The sequence below is a fragment of the Thamnophis sirtalis genome, unplaced genomic scaffold (genome assembly GCF_051295495.1).
Source record: "Thamnophis sirtalis isolate CommonGarterSnake01/CBP01778 unplaced genomic scaffold, rThaSir2_p1.2 scaffold_5, whole genome shotgun sequence".
In the NCBI taxonomy this organism is placed as follows: domain Eukaryota; kingdom Metazoa; phylum Chordata; class Lepidosauria; order Squamata; family Natricidae; genus Thamnophis; species Thamnophis sirtalis.
Window position 1 is genome coordinate 43,529,485 of NW_028261385.1, and position 18,490 is coordinate 43,547,974.

Genomic DNA, 18,490 nt, shown 5'->3' on the forward strand with positions numbered 1-18,490 from the left:
TGGAACAACTTGCACCCAGAAGTTGCGGGTACTCCAACACTAAAGGTTTTAAAGAAGAGATCAGATAATTATTTGTTTGAAATAGTATAGGGCCGTGATGGCGAAATTATGGCATGGTGGCAGTGAAAGCATACAGAGCCTTCTCTGTGGGCACGTGTGCTGCTCTTCTGGTTTCTGATGTTGGTCTTTATGGGTGCTGGAGCACCGGAAAATAGCCAAAAAAACCAGCCAAAAAACCCTATTTGTTTTTGGGATCATTTGCTGGGCTGTTTTCAGGTCATTTTGGGGCCAAAATGAAGCCTGAAATGGCTCCAAAAATGGCTTGAAACGGCTCCAAAAATGGCGCAAAAACATGCATGCATGCACCAGCCAGCTAGTCTTTGGGTTTCCAGTGCTTCAGCACATGCATGCATGCGCGTTCTGGTTTGGGCACTCAGAGCCAAAAAGGTTTGCCATCACTGGTATAGGGTTTTTGCTAAAAACCCTAAACCAAAAGACCTCCAAGATCCCATCCACCTCTGTTATTCTGGAAAACAGAATAAGCAGAGACAGACAATTCTCTGTATTTATTTAATAATTAATTAAGAGTTGGTACCAGAATGAGATGATAGACACTCCCTTACAAACTCCATTGGAAATTTTTAAAAAATCGTGAAACATGTATATATGTATCAATTTAACAGTTGTCATTTAATCTTAAAAATTGGGGAAGTTTTATATCTTTTATTTAATTGGTACAATGGTTTGTTAAACTTCAGTATAAAATGCTGCTAAGTAGGGGGCATTTTTGCCATTCTAAATTGAACTAGTAATAATATATTATAGCTCAAACATGTTCCTCCAATTAAGCAAATTCTCCATTTTCTATTATTAAATTATCACTATTCCAATGGTTGGATGTCATATCACTACACATACATTCTAAATATAGACCACACTTTTTTATTAGTTTACTTTCAATATTTAAAACATAAAAATAATATTAAAACATAATATTAAAACAAAAAATAACATTAAAAATATATTTTACTATGTATTCTGAATGTGTTTAAGCTAGAACCTTAATTGAGTTATGGTGTAATTTTATTCCACCAGTGCCATCTATTGGGGAAGTGTAATGTATTATATATTTCCACAATTCTGAAATGAATTTCAGTAAAACTAAATAGGGAAACTCTCTTGTAGGCACAAATGTATAATAAAGTCAAAAAACAGTGCAGCATTTTCAAAAGAGCCTTTTTTATAATCTGAGGAAACCTAGGCCATTTGTTACAGTATTTAAATCCCAAAGACATACATATAAAATATACAAAAAACATTAACTAAATGTGTAGGTAAAAGAATTATCTATTAACACAAAATTGTAAATAAATAGGCTTATTTATTCAGGATTTCTGTTGGTGAATAAATAATATCAGAAATTTTTCGTTCTTTAAGAATCTGGTGTCCTGAACTGCAGCTTACAGTGAAACATAGCTTTTGCAAATAATTTTAGGTTGGGGATGGCAGGAATTATACTTCTGTACATTTAGGTATTATCGGGTAGAAGATTATTTTGCAAAAGCCAATGGATTTGTATCTACTGATAGATGTCTATCTCCACAGATCTAAATTTAACTGCTATAACTTGTGTTCTTTCAGTAATCCTGGGGGAAATATAACAAGATGAATCTCAACTAGATTGTTTTAAATGAAAACAAATTTCATTATCGCTTATGTAAAAAAGCTATATGATGAGCGTCAACTAAAGTAATGCAGTCACTGTGAACAACTATTTAAGTGGTCATTTAAATGAAAAGAGGAAAAAGAGGATTAAAAGTTTTCCTAAGAGATTTCATGGTTTGATGGAGTTTTATTCTTTGTACACTTAAAAAGCAATGTAATTTAGAGCCAAGAAAAGGCTTCCAAGCAAGTATAAAGATGTAAATATCTGCAAGTTAGCCAAAAATGAAGCCACAGATTTCTAAGCTTAACAGAGAACAGGGAAATGGGAAACTCTGAGTGGCAGGTTTCTATTTATTTCCAGTAAGATAAGCCATCTTTGGTTTAAGTGATCTCACAGGATTAAAACCCATATAGTCTTCATAAAGTAATTACAAAATGTGAGAGATGCAGGGTAGCAAAGGATTCTAAAATAAAAACAGATTATTATTATAAGTGAATAGCTAAGCAATTTCTAAATAGTTGGTATTTTTATTTTACATATATTAATGGCATAGAAACAAAGAGAACCACGGTTCTCTTTTAAAAAGAGAACCCTGAAGATTAACTAATTAAATTTTGTCTCTCTATTGTGATAAATTTCATTAAAATAAGCAATATGTCCTCATTTACAAAGTTACTGAGTTCATATTAATTTGTGTTAAACTGCCAGTGAGGAAATGTCAATAATTTAATTCTATAATCATAATTTTGATAACAAGTTATGAGGCTCTTATCTTTTTATGTTTTTTTTCAAGGGAAAGTCTACATTCTATTTGGAAATGTATTTCAATTTATAGATTTTCCTGCAATTTTAGTGATGAAGATGTAGGACTAGGATCAAGGAAACCCAAGTTCAAGTTTACCTTCAGCCTTGAATCATGTTCACTGGTTGACTTTGGTCAGGTTATTTTTGTGGGGGGAAATTGGTAGAGGAACTGTAGTGTTGACAGCTGGGAAAAATATAGATAAAAATCTAACAAATGAAGCAAGTATGCAAACAAATATATTTCTATATAACATCTGGAACTCAAGGTAGCTATAGTAAAATAAGAGGGTGTGATGAGCTCATCAGCTGCAAAGCTGACAACCGAGGTATGAGACCAGAGCACCGTGCAACGGTCCCTATTGGCATGTAGTAAGACACTGAAAATGTTGCTTTATGCTTGAATATGGGACTTCAGGTATAAGACCATGCCCATTTTTCGATTATACTGTCTACTTGTTGGATTTTATAAACTTCTGGCTGCTATGGGGTTTTCTTTTTATATTTCTTTTTATTTTTAATTCTCTTAAGTCATCTAGAGTCAGTCATTTGAGATGGGAGGTTATGTTCATCAGCTAGGTAGGTAGGTAGGTAGGTAGGTAGGTAGGTAAGTAAGTAAGTAAGTAAGTAAGTAAGTAGAAGACAGATTTTATAACATCTAAGCATTCTTCCTGCCATTAGCAACCTTATTGTGGAAAAAATAAAGCCTTACACACTTTCTTAAAAATCCAGAAAGCTAGGGGCAACTCATGGCCTATTGGGTGATTTTTTTCAGAGAAATTTCTTCCCCGGATTCCTCAATGTCTTCAACAATGGCAAAGATTCTAATGTACTGCCTTCAATGGAAAAGTTCTTAAAAATTTGGGGAGATATCCAGAGAAATATCTGCCTTGAAAATAGCCCACGTTGAACTATATAACACAGACAAACATCAGGAGCTGACCACAAGAAATGTTTTATAAGATTCAGTATTCTGTTATACAATGTTTTATAAAATTTGTCAAATTTGAATTCAATGCAAGTGATGAATCCTGGATTTTGGATGCATTCTGTAAGTTAGCCCATTTGAGGTAGCTTGGTTTAAAAATGTACCTCTACAATGTACCATTGCTCTACACTGTACCCAGTGAAAGATTACTTAAACAGGAGAGTTTTAGTAATATACCATTTTTAATATACAATGTACCATTGCTCTACACTGTACCCAGTGAAAGATTACTTAAACGGGAGAGTTTTAGTAATATATAGACAGCTAGCAGTTTATGACTTAATCTAATACTGCATTTGGTCCACCTTCTGAGTTGTCTTCAAAGGCAGACCCAAGTAGACAATAATCTATCTGTGAGTTGGAAAGGACATGAGTTATTCTTGGTCCCCAAAGACTTGTAATAGGCAGCAGTCAAAGCTGAACAAAGGCCTGGTTGCCCATAGCCTCTACCTTCATTTGCCAATAAATAAACAGTATATATCAGGCTAATTAAATGGTCACATCAAGATATTGTGTGAATGTGATAAATGAAGGCACCTCTCTACAGATATGGAACAAAATATTATGTTGCTGCCCTAAGTAAAACCTAAGTTTACCCAACAATTTTAGAAGCATTATGGACTTCTGAGATGCAACTGTTTCATTTTACAGGTTTTTGCTATCATTCTACCTATTGTCACCTTCAGTTTACAAAGTGATTTATCTTGACTGCCCCCCCCCATGCTTTTACATTAATCAGTATTTCATTTATCAATATACAAAGATAAAGGATATTTATTTTATTCACTTTAAAACTACAACTATTTAATTGCTGATCAAGCATATAACCAGTAAGTAGAAAATGAAGGAGAATAACTGCCAAACTTGTTGGCAAGGTCTCAGCAATTTTTTTTGGATGTTTGGTATCGCATGGGTTGGCTAGGCTCTAGGCTTGTAGTTAGCCAACACACAACAGGGTGGCTGGATGCAAATCTTTACAAACTCTAGAAATAAGTTGCTTATGCAGTAGATATATATTTTTATCATGACGTTCCAGTACTTTCCTAATACCCACTACAGTTTAATTTTGGCACTTCTTTATCTCATCTTTCTCACATTTTATTTTTTCCCTGAAGTTGACCCTGAAGTTGATATTACCTGTCTGTCATGAAAAACTCTTGTCTCTCAAATTAATTTCTATAATAACTTTTTACCAGTTTCCTTAATTTAATTTTTCTTTTTCCCCTAGTTTATATTTACTACATGTTTAAAGCTCATTTTAAACAGTCTTCCAAAAATGCAGCTCATTTAATGCTTTGAAAAGATTTGTGTGTGTGTGTGTGTGCTAATATGCTTTAAGAACTGTCTTCTCTGAATGTGTTGCACAATCCTATTCTCTATCAATGTGTTTGTTTTAATGTCACATTTAAGATGTGTCTACAACCATTTTAAAAAGAATGCGATTGTTCTAGGAATTAGCTTTGGATTGTCAAGAACACATTATGCCAAATTAGCTTAATTTCTTTTCATGACAGAATTGACTGATTTGGTAGATCTCAATAAAGAATTTGGCAGGCTACTCACATATTTTTAAGAGATTGGATAACCATTTGTCTGAAATGGTATAGGGTTGAGCAGGGGGTTGGACTAGAGGCCTCCAAGGTCCCTTCCAACTCTGTTATTCTACTCTATCCTACCCTACCCTACCCCACCTCATTCCATTCTAATACTATGTGGAAAAATGCATGTATGTGGGCTGTATGGTAGTGTCAGCCAGGAAATTTGCTACTGCTTGAACAAGCATACCAAGCATGTTCATAAGTACTTCTATATTGCCCTGGAGGGAAGGATCAAGCTATCACCTTTGGCCCACTATTATTCAATATTTTTATAGATACTGGAGAGGAAAGGTATGAAATCTGCAGAAGACATTAAATTACAGAAATTGGATAACAACCTAGACATATATATATATAATTCAAATGATTTGTACGTTGAGCCATTTCCAACAGTGATGTTAACAATCACAGGTCAAGTGTATTGGTGCAGAGATGTTGAGAACTGGATTAATGGTAGGGCATATCAGAAGAATACTAGTGCACAAAGTTGAAGTTATAGGCTGTAAGACAGAAACTAAAATGTCTAATGTGTCTTCAGCTGCCTAAATGCTAACGTGAATCTAAATCATGGAAAATAATTATCCTGTGCTGGTTAGGGCTTATTATAATGTGGTGGAATTTGGATTTATGAATATGTGGATGATTCCAGATACAACACTTTGACAAGAAAGTAGCAATAGCAATAGCATTTAGGCTTATACTGTATAGCACTTTACAGCCCTCTCTAAGCGAATTGCCTCCAACAATTTGGGTCCTCATTTTACCCATCTCGGAAGGATGGAAGCTGAGTCAACTTTGTAGAGAACATTGTAGAGAACAATGTTCAGAGGATTAATACCACAATAAGGTATTTAAAACCAAGCTTAGGATGAATAATTAATGGATGTGGACAGCTTGTAAAAGAACTAGTTAAGAATAGATATGAGAGCAATCTACAGATAATAAAAAGGCTTCAAGGGATAGATATAAACTCTATAAAATGCAATAGAACAAGGATCAAATGGTTTGAAATAATAGAAGAATTTCCTGAGAGTAAGAGCTAATAAGCAGTGGAACAGTGATGGGTTTTTACTTGTTGGATATATCTACATGCAAGCTAGTTGGCTATCTATTGGGAATGATTTAATGGACTCTTCACTGAGCATAAGATTAAACTAAATAACCTTAAGTCCACTCCCAAGTCTTATATCAGGCAAATCCAACCTTTTAACTTGCCTGGGATACGTGGAGTAAAGAATCGTCTTAGGCCACATATAAAATATATAATATAGATAATGTATATAAATATGCATAATGTTGTTAAAAGTTTACAATCTTGTGGGGCCACATTACTAGCTGTCCAGGTTGCATGTGGCCCTGGAGTCTTGAGTTGAATATGCCTTTCTAATATTCTATGAAGTTTTGTGCCTAAAATTATTTTACTTTTGTAAATGTCTGAACAATGCAGTCTCTTTCTAAATAAAACCTGTAATAGAACTCAAAGGAAAAATTAAACAGCATCCATTCCAAGGTTTAATAATTTGATGAAATTCTTCCTATAAATTCCAATATACTCTCAGTTTGAGAGTTTGACTGCAGTTTCTAAAGAACCTCCAAAGCAGATCTTGAGGGCATAAGAAATACAATAGGAGGAAGAACAAGAAAATTGATGTTATGTAGTATTTTGACAATAAAACGTTATAGTAAGAACATTATTACAATACAAAAAACCATTTGGCTAATGCTTGAGTTATACGTTTTAATGCTGGTTCACTTTTTAAAAAGTATTTTTGAGAGAGGAGACTTAGAAATCTCCTATTTGCAAGAGAAGTAATTTCTTCAAAAGAGGGGGGGGGAGAGAGAATGAACATAAAATTTTGAACTAAGCAAAATCTATACATTCCCTCATGTTCAGCAACAGATAAAAACATTAAGTGTTTACTAAATTGGGTTCTATATGAATGGCAGAGATGTTCTCCAAAATGTGCAGCAGCAACCTCTTGTGGCCTGACTAAAGCAATGTATCCATAAGAACAAGAATGAATATGAATATATTACATGTATACTAAGTTAAAACATCACATGTGGAATATTTTTCTTGTATAGAAAATATCTGAAGTAGGTGTTTGCTTCACTACATAGAATTTTATGAAACATAACTTTTTATTTGACAGATATTTCAAACAAAAAATATATTAGCACGAATATATAAGGAATCTTTTCTACCCTATTGTGTCAGATGAAGTTTATGGCAGGGACCAAATCTCTTCAACAAGTTGTAGTATACAGTACATTGGCAAAGTACATTGTGTCATAGTTTAAAAACAGTTACAGTTTGAAACAATAAGTACTTTGATCATTCAAGCTTTGCTCTTAAAGTTTTAGAAGGTGTATGTTATCTGTTGTTTATACTCTTTTCACAGAAAAAGTCTTGCTAGATATTGTAGTATACTTTAGAGTAATGGTTGTAACTATGATTATGGAATTTTATTAATGTGGAATTCTGAATAATGAACATGAAAGCTGCTAGAAAGCAGATTTTTCTCATGTGAGACTAATCTTTGAACTGCCTTGTCATATATATGTATAGTAACTAACATACATTACTTTTCTTTTCTTTTCTCTAACTATTATGCCAGTAGGTTTGTGGGACATACCTAACTCTTAGGCTGATATTTATCTAATAGAATTGGTAGAACTCAGCAATTGCTCAATATTTACTAAATATATCATCTACTCTCTGCAGGGCCTAATACTATAGAAAATTGCTTCTGGCAAATTTACAAAGCCCCCAATGATCCCTTCAAAAAAGAAAGCTTCTCTAAGAGTAGAATTGACTAGTGAATAATTTATTATATAATGTATTTGTCAAAAATAGAAGAAAGAAAAACATTTCCAATTATTTTTAAATGCAAATATTGCATTTTTGGGTTTTTTCTCCAATCCTCATTCATTCATAGAAATATGGAGAAAATAAAATGGAGAAATATTGTCTCCCATTTTTTAAAAAATGCATTGTAAAATTAACCACTAAGCTATATTAGCTCAATACATTACTTCATTCAGTGTAATAATTAACACATGTCAAAACTTTAAAGATTATCCCCTCCCTCCCAATTGACATTGTTCAACAACTATCCAATGGTAAAGAATTCTGAACATATAATGTAACATTGGTATATAAAGCAGAATATGTCAAAGCATGAATAATATTATTTGTATCTCTGAAGAATTAAAAACCCTTGGGTGGCATTGATACAACAATCCCATGCAGCTAGTATTACAAACTGCAAAGGTTCATTGATTAAGAAAAGGCAAGGCCAAAGGACAGAATTTCTTCACTGCTTTGTTCTTAAACGATTCTGACTTAACATTTATTAAGATATTACTAACTATCTTTATCTTTCTTCAGACATGCCTAAATGGAAACAATATATTACAAGTCAATGATATAATCATATAAGATGAAAATCAGCATTTTTTCCACTGTGTTATTAGTTTACCAGATAAATACATTAAAATATAGAGATTTATATTACTCTATTCCCCCAAAACCTATTCCCATAATACTTTATGAACTTGTAAACAAAGCTATGTTTTAAAAGATTTTTAAATAAGCATGTTTACTTAAAAAACTATAGACTATATTTCACATCATTATTTTTGGAATGATACTTCAAGCTTCTCTTTGAAATTAAACACACACACACAAACACACACACATATATTCATTTTTAGAGATAAATTATTAAAAGAAATAATTTCTTAGTTTTAGTAACACATTTAAAAACATAATTAAAAGTGCAAGTAAGAAAAAACCAAACTGTTGTCTGTTCTTCAATATCAAAACAAAACAAAGAAGATCAACTTACCCTAATATAGACTTGCATCGTTTCCTTTTCTTTTTGTGGATTTCGGTATTTCTCATAGAAGTCTCGTCGCTTCTTTGTATCTTTTGGAATTTTATCTTTTCTCTCTTTTTTTTCAGCAGGTTCATCTGAGCTATCTGGAGACGGCTGTTGTTGAGCTTTTGTCTTTTCAACCTCAATATAGTTCTCATTCGGATTCAGTACTATTACCCCATAGCCTTCCTGTTCCAGATGAAAGGGGGAGAAAGGATTTATTGGTTCAAATGTACTGATTGAAATGGTTTTCATAGCACTGATAAAGGAAGTAGTAGTTGCATTTTTAAAAATCTTTGTGTCCAAATTTACAATGACCACTTTTGTTTATTTGTTTGCCAAGTTCTTTTCATTTTTACAGTGATTTACACAGTTCATCAAGAAATTGTGAAACAGCTTTCTCCCCACTGGATTCCAAAATTACCAACTTGATGCTTAATTAATAAAAAATGTTACATGCAGGGTGCTTAAATACTATTGATTACAAAAGGATTTAGCAAACTTCATAGATTAAACCATTAAACATTTTTTCAATTAAAAATTGATAGCAATAACAATGAATCCATTTCAATTGTGATTATTTGATACTGTTTTGAACTCAATGAATTAGTTACAAGTTCAGACATAAGCACTTTTTCTGGAATTAAAAATGCACTTAAAGACGTGAGGCAAAGGAAAAATATTAAGATTCTTCTCAGAGAATATAAATTATAAATCAATAAGAAACATAAAGGGATGAGGTCTAAAATTTGAGACATTTTGTTTATATCAAAGAAAATAATGCTCATTAAAGAAAGTAAGAGAAGGCAAATCCACATAAACCAAATCCAGTTGTCAATATTATTTCAAAATTTCTTTATAACTTTTTGGGGAGAGAAACCACACTAAAATAAAATAAATATTTATCTACTTAAAATAAAATCTTCACTTGAATAAAAGAAGTCCACCTCTGTAGATGATCAATGCTAAGTAAATCTTTGACAATAACAAAAGATACTTTATTTGGTGTTGCTTTATTCTAATCTGTGTAGCTATTCAAAAACCTTGTAATGCATTGTGATAACTGTCAGGTAGACAGATTGTCACTTGGTGCTTTTCTACAGTTGGACACACTCGACTAGCTATTAAAATCACATTTGAAGAAAGTTCTTACTCTTCCTTGTGCCTGTACAAGTTTTCACGCCCTTCTCAAATTTCTACTATACCTTCTCCTCCCACCAAAACTAAGTTAAAGAACACTGTTGCACTCTGTTAAGCAGGGTGAATTAGAGGCATTCAGTTCACTGTCTATGGTATAAGGGAACATGGTAAAAAGGTCACCATAGGTCAAAGAGAAAATTGCTGCCTTCTAGATTCTGTACCATGAGTAAGTGATCTCCTGTCATTTTTTCCTCCTGTCATTTTTTCCTCCAGTTTTCTCTTCAGCACAAACCCTATATACTGCACTATATGCTTTTACAAAAGATTTATGTATTAAATTAATATTATACAACAGTTTCCATATAAATAAACTCAACTGAAATTTATATTAAAATCAGGATTGGGACTTTTAAAAAATAATAACAAATACATTGAAATCTGAAAAACAGATTCCTGCCTTCATGATTTCTACCATAATAACAAAACATTCAGAAGAGACTATTTTTCTTACTGTTTTAAATAATTGCTTCCCCAACCCTAAAAAAACCTTGTACATTGTGTATTCAGTGTCTTAGTTTGCTGATCCCACTTGTGACTTGAATTTTCTTTTCTTCTTTGAAGATAGGCCTTATATTGATTCATGTTATATTCTATACAATGCAAGATGCAAAATTCATGTATTTGTTATTATTTTACAGGTATTAGTGAAACTGAAACCACGTTCATTTTTTGCTACTCTCAGAAAAACCACAGACACACATTAATCATCAAAGAAGTAAAATTTGTCTAAGTTATTGATTATGTAACTGAAAATTACATGACTCATTTGTCCAATTTTATGAGGACATAATGTCAATTTTTCACAGACACATCAACAGATGAAAAATGAATCCATTTAAAAATCTCAGCTACATAAATAAATTAAAGGATTTTTATCAATTAAGTTTAAATAGCACAAACCATCCTTTGGCATGATTTAAAAACTTTTTTTAATATACTGTACTTATTAAAGTAAATATATAATTGAAATAGGAATATTTCAGAAATCTATATAAGATGTTTTATGGGTATTTTTTAAAAGTGCATTATGATCCTTGTTTTACTTAGGAGAAAGTTGACATTATGTCATACTCTTTTCTTCATTTGTCTTCAGTCACTTCCCCTAAATAATACGAGGAAAAATAGGCACAAGAAAGAGGATAATGAATAATAGACAATACTTGAAAAGATGAAAGGAGGTAGAAATATAATATAATATATATAACTGAAATGGAATTTAACCTCCATCAATGTTCCTAAAGTGAGACCAACCTAGCATTATCATAAATTAATTTTGCATTTGACAATATGACCTTTTGTTTCCTTTTCACCTTAAAAAGATTGAGATGTTTTTAAAATTCATCAGAAAGTATTTAAATTTTAACCTGCATTCTTTATTAATGAGACTTTTAAAATGAGCTAAATTTTAATGTCAAAATGACTGGCAACTAATTTTGGCACATCATCAATACATACAGAATGTAGAGACCAACTTAAACCAGATTTAAGCAGTCACAATCTATACATCACATCCACACATCTATATTTTATTAAAAATAATCCTTAAAATCCATAATATACATTTTACAAAAATTAAACCATATAACTGATACGATTTATAACATTCACTTTCCCAGATGTGCATGCCTATTTAACTCTATATCAACTAATTAATAATTTCCCTCAAAATAAATGGTATAATTGAAGTACTAAATGTGAAAAATGTATCTGAAATGAAATACATCTACAATATAATACATTATTCATTTTTTTAGTTAAATGTTTTCAGAGAAGTGTAGAATAAGCATTCAACTATGTGTACAATACATTATTCAACAAGTTTCAAGTTCATCTGCACGAACTAGTTAGGAAAAATTAAATGAGACCGTTTATAAGTTGTCTCTATTATAGTTAGTCTTTAATAAATATTGAGCCCTAACTGATTATCAATTTTATATCATTCAACCATTCCAAATATCAATCCAGTAAGATTATACTATAAAATTATAACTGTATGATTCCAAAATTTCCTGGATTTAGCTAACAAGTTAAAATTCTTGTCAATTATTTCAGAAACCATTTAAAGGATGGACTTCATTTCCAATCTTGTACATCTGCTTAGTTATTCATATTGATGAAATTACAAGCAAGCTTAGAGAAATGTTGAAAAATACTTATAATACCAAGACCTTTTGTATCATAGATCACAGGAAATTCATGGATATGCTTGGTAGTAAAATATGATATCAATAAGAAAAAAAAATCCTAATAAGATCTTCTATGGGATTCTTCCACAACTGTGTAGAGATAGAAAATCCATATAGAATAAAATATAGGCAGCAACAGCAAAAAATATTTGAGATATATTCTGGGACACAAGAAGGCTCTTGTGTCTGCTGAAATGAATAATGAGCTATAAGCATTCAGCACAGCATATTAATCCACTAGGATAGCCCCCTGTATATGATCAGAGAGGTCAGAGCCTAGAGTGGAATATGTTGACCTATGTGTCTATCTTTCTGGCTTGTAAGTAAAAATGTGTAACACATAATTTTCTTGAGCTTTATCAATCTGATTTTAAAAAAAAACTATTTAAAACACTTGAAGCAGAAACAAGTTAGTTCTGCAGGGAAAGAAATCCTAGGAGTTTAGATCAGTAACCTAGATCTATGCATGTTTAAATTGGTCATAGGAATGACTATTCATTGTTTTTAAAGATGTATGATCTGTTTATTTCTGATCTTTTTCATGAGAAGAGCACCTATGTGTCACTGTTGCAACAACCTAGATGCAACAGTAGGATGAGGTCATGACAACCAATCAGAAGTCACTAGTGAAGCGTAAAAGTAAACATAGCTGTTGGAGATGCAGCTCAGCTTGAAAAATGCCCCCTCCATTATTTGAGCAATTTTCTCAAGACGTGACCTGAGACTGAAATGCCTAAAATGTCAGTTGACTTCTTTTTGTATTTTCACCCAATGTGCATTTTGGCAACTGCACCCTGCTAACACTTTGTAATATTTTCATCCCAGTTACACCACATCTCTTAGACTCTTGCATTCCACTGCTGTGTCCAAGTGTATAAAAATGCTATATTACTGCCAAACGTCATATTGCTCCACAAAGTTTTCAACTTAAAATAGCTCATCAAGTTAGGCAAGAAAAGAAAACATGCCACAAAAAGTTTTTAGGGGACCACCTGTTGTCTATTATTTTTACATAGCACTTACTCATAAATCATAACACAGGGTAATTAATCAAGCTGTCAAAGAAAAGGTCAAAGGTTACACAGGGGAGTCAGAAGGTCATTCATGGGCTGATAGAGGTCAGGGTCACACCACATTCCTCATTATCAAGTTGGGATGAGAGACGATCCAAGCAAACAAAAGTGAAAGCAGATGGAGAAGTGAGTGGATAAAAAAGAAAGAAAACTTGACAAACAAAAAGAAAAGTGAAAGAAGAGTGTCAGCTGCCTTCAAATTAAGCACAGAATAGAACCAAAACACACTGGAATCTGCTCAGAAATGTTCTATGTAACATAAAGAAACTATATTTTCATTTTTTAAATGTGACATAATTTAGATGTTTTAAAGGAAATAAACAACATCACTACATGTTTTGACTATTTCATACAAATATCCAACAATTACAAGCAAATCAGATAAAGAAATTATGTTGAACATAATCAATTTTCCCCACCTCCACTTTTTGGGTATAGCCTATAGAATCATAATAAAATCTTTGTATTTGTATAAAAAATAGTATTGAAATTATACTCTTCAAAACCACAAATGTTCATTAACACAAAGCATCATAAAAGTCCTTCTGGATGACACAAGAGTTATAAAATATTCTATCATTACACTGACCTGAATTAGATGCAGAATAGTGTGCAAAATTAGCTGTCACCCTTTCCTCAAAATCTTTGCTAATCTCATTTTGAATGTTTGCAGCTTTATCAACACATGCATCAATGTCAGCTCCTTGGTTACTGAACCGCAGTACTTGGAAGAAGATATAATTAAAATGTTTTGGCACAGAAAAGGTGAAATTGTATCTTCCCGTATTCCCCAAGGACTCTGTAAAACATGTAGGATATATTGACAAACACACACCCTTGTCTAGAGCCCTGACATTCCAGGTCACCAACTGCTATTTATTTCAGAACATTTGCACTTACCCATACAATCACCTGCTGTGTTACTAACTTTTAATGGCTGTTGAAAATTTAAAACTAAACAAAAAAAGTTTCAGTGCCTGATAACTACTTAAATGTATTAAATGTCTCAGTTATCTGGGTTTTGGTTTTATTTCCCATTTTAATTTTATCATAAACATTTAAATTATATTTATAAAATATAAATTATATATATAGTACATGAAACTTTCTTAAACTAAATAAAACTTAGATAAGATACTTCCGCAGCATTTACACAATTATAAAATTCATATTAAAAACAATGCTTTATTATGAATTATTATCACATTATATACAAAAGACAAGATCTGAGAACTCTGAATCTTTTAAAAATCTTATAAATAAATTTCAGCTAACCCTAATCTTAATTTCTACAACATACACATTATAGAATATGTTGAGTGCCTCATTTTGAGCAACAGCTCAAATACAGCAGATATTCAAGGAAAACATTATTGTCTGTTAAGTATTAATATAAATTTATGATAAAGATTGCTTTAAAATATTTCTCACGATAAATATGAAGTTCCTCACTGTGATTATCTCTTCTACCATTGCTCCTGAAATGTCCTTAGACAAGCTCATTACAATACAATCTCTTAACTTTGATCTTTGGCCAGCATAAAACCACTATTTTTCATTCAGCCTTAAGCCTCAGCCTTCAACTTTGGAACAACGTAAGCAATATTATGTTTGAAATGTCTTGAATTCTGAACACTTCAAGCTCAAAAAGCAGAGTTTTGACCTTAAGGATGTGTTCTGATACTATTCCCAGCATCCAGAATAGTCAGAACAATGTTGAAACACTTCTAATAAGGTCAGGACAACCTATTTTAAATTCAAAATGTTTCATGTTTGAAGTACCTTGCACATTTCTAAATGTAAGTATATTGGTGTAGGGCTGTACGATTATAGATTTATGGATATACAATGAACTCAAATACTGCATGGATTATAAGATATTACTAGTTTTACTGGAAATAAGCTGTAAAGAATCATATATTTAAATATATATGTTTCACTATCATAAATAGAAACATACTGTACATAAGAGTCATCCTCATAGTTATAGCTTATCAATGATTCCCTGGGTAAAATACAAAATATCTTTGGATTCCATGCATTTACCAACAGGAATTGAAACAAAAGTAAATTCTAGATGAATTCTAAGAATAACTTGTATATTTCTAGTATGTGAAGTCATATATACTAAATGATAAAAATGATATGTGATAGTTGAAAGGGTTTTCAGATAGCTGAAATAACTGAGAAATAAACTACCTTACTAGTGTTACAATTGCAAACTGTGACAAATACCTATGTTGAGTATTATAGCCAGACAGTCTTTCTGCAGCATATTATTTCTTCATAGCATTTTCTGGTTTTTCGTTTTTGATCAACTGAGCTTTGATCCATTGGTTACAACAGGAATTGACCAATCAGCTTGTCAACTGAAACTGATGTCATAGACTGAGAGATAATGATTGGCCCAAACACACCCAGCTGGCTATGATGGGTAAGGTTGGACTAGAACTCAGAGTTTCCTGGTTTCTAACCGGCTGCCATAACCAGACCAAACTAGCTTTCCCCCCCCCAGGATATGGTTGAGAAGTTTTAGCAGTTCAATTCAAGCAAGTAAACTCTGTATTTTCCTTTTTCCCAAATTGACATTAAGTATTCCTTGATTCAGTGTTTTGCATGCTTTTTTTGTCAAATGTGACTTTTGTTGACTCATTAACAACTTTTCAGGACTAAAGAAACTTCTTGGATGGGAAGCAAAACGTTTTCAAAGAAAAAAATCAACTAAGTCCAGTTGCCTTTTGAAAAGCAACCTTGGGTTTTTGGGACTCAGGTTAGATTCATGATTAGAAATAATAATTAGACCTTACAACAAAACACACAGGATATTTTCACTGTCTAGTGGGATAAATGCTTCTTTTAAGAACGTCATCTCTCTTGTCCTCCTCTGGACATTATTTGGCTACTATTTTAGGATTTATCAGGCCATTTTCATCTACCCTTTCTTGTAGTATTCTTGTTTTTTCAATCAATATTCAATGCATAAAAATATTAAATCTTGTTGTTCTATTTTTTCTAATAGGTATTTTACAATACTTGGAATCATTCAAGACAAATTCTGCTATTTTACTTGGAAGCTGGGAGAAAGCATTTGATTTCTAAACTGATATTCATTCATCTTAATTTAGTTTTAAAGGTAATAATACAATATCACCATGCATAAGAAAAAAATCTGTTTCTCTGACAGAAAAAGCTAAAACAGTTAAACTCCATGCATTGCTAGGCCTCTAATACCTTTATTCTAAAATTAAATGACTAGGGGGTAATTCAACATAGTATCTGTGTAGTTTTCTTAGCCACTATATTTTGAACATAACATTCCACAAATAGAATGTACACCCAGCTTGAGGCACTCTTCTTTAAATTTGCAAGGCTGTATGTTCTTATGGTTATACATTGCTGATTCTTATATGATCTTTCTGTTGTGTGATCTACACAAGAATCAGAAAATGCATAGTCAGAAAGTTTAGCCTTGAACACTGTAGAGTCTGCTCGCTTTCCTTTCTTTCTGATATCTGTTCTACAAATCTCATTTCCACAAGAGAGATCAATGGTAGAGATCAACTAAAAGGAGAAGAGAACAATACCAGCAACTGTTTGCACACACAAATACTGTCAGCATATACATTTTCACACAATCAGCACCTGCCCATTCGACACACATCAGCCCCTGCATCCCAATTTTGTGCATTGAGCTGCCCCCAATTTGAACTAAGTGGGAAAGAATTAATCACACAGATTAGGTAGATCATAACGTCAAAACACATATACAACACTTCAGAGCAATATGCAATGATTGCATAACTAAATATTTCAAATTATAGTAATACGTACAATTAGGTATCCTTTATGGGGGAGGGGAAATAAAAGAGGATTAAAGTAACAATTGTCTAACATTCAGCAACTATGCAGAAATCCATTAAATGTATGAGTTTATTTAAAATCTGCTGAAATGTCTACATTAGGCTTATTATTTTTCCTTAAGTAAATATAGCACCTGCACTTAGGACTCATTATATTCAGGCTGTTTGCATGAAAGCTCTATATGTATATATTATTAAAATCAATATGGAGAATTATATTGCTTCATATTTATCTACTTATGTAAATTTAATACATTTTTTCTTAAATGAAGCAACATTATGATAGTAAATTACTAAAATTGAAAACTGACCCCCAGCACAAGAACGGGAATATGTCAATCCACAGGAACACACAATGACTAATCAGTGTGACAAGGAAAATGTAGATGTTCACCTCATCTCCATAAACATTAAATACTATAAGTTAATAGTAATTAAATGTTGCTGTATGTAACCATTTATGAAATTATTATTAGTTTTTTCAAATTAATACATTTGCTGATATACATTGTGATTAAGTAAAGAGTAAGTCTAACAGGCATAGATCATGAATATTTTTCATAGTGTTTTGGATAGAACTTTAAATTCATATTGATTTCCCTGTATCTACACAAATCTACAGAGATATCTATGCATATAATAGTTATTGTACTGACAGTCTATCTTTTCTCTAACACAACTTGGGAATCACCTCTCACCAAACATCTTGTTATTTACACCATGTTCACTTGGATCTATCTCTCACCATAGAGTGGCCCAATGTCACCTTGTGGACTTTATGCTTCAGTTCCAACTTTAAACTGAGCCTCTCCAAACCTAGTCTAATATTCTAACAATTCACTTTCAAATTATCTGTGAAAAATATTTTTTCATTAGTAAGAAAGAATAACCCTTGTTGAAATTGATTTTCAAAGACTTTCAACAAATTATCACTTAAGATATAAAGTATATTAAGTATAAATATCACATAAAAATAACCTTTCATTTATATTTTGACCTGTACACATTTAACTTTTCCATAAAATATAAAGTATATACTCAACATTTTAAAACTGGCTTACACACACACACAAACACACACACACACACACACACACACACACACACAGAGTATATATCCCTAAAATGTTATTATTTTTAGTGTTTATGTGTGTGACTAAGAGACTAAAAGTAATCAAAACGTTTTGTTATAAATTTAAAAATATGCAATGAAGTTTTAAAATATAGCTTTATTAAG

The 18,490-nt window shown here is 32.0% G+C and overlaps 1 protein-coding gene across 3 annotated transcripts in view; it reads right to left on the minus strand.

Moving 5' to 3' along the window:
- The window catches only part of ARB2A (ARB2 cotranscriptional regulator A), a 218,394-nt gene that overhangs the window by 137,632 nt on the left and 62,272 nt on the right, over positions 1-18,490 (minus strand). For all 3 annotated transcript variants that reach the window (XM_014057469.2, XM_014057470.2, XM_087715719.1), the window contains exon 7: positions 8,905-9,123. In XM_014057469.2, the coding sequence (XP_013912944.1) occupies positions 8,905-9,123 (219 nt within the window). The remainder of the gene's footprint in view (positions 1-8,904; positions 9,124-18,490) is intronic.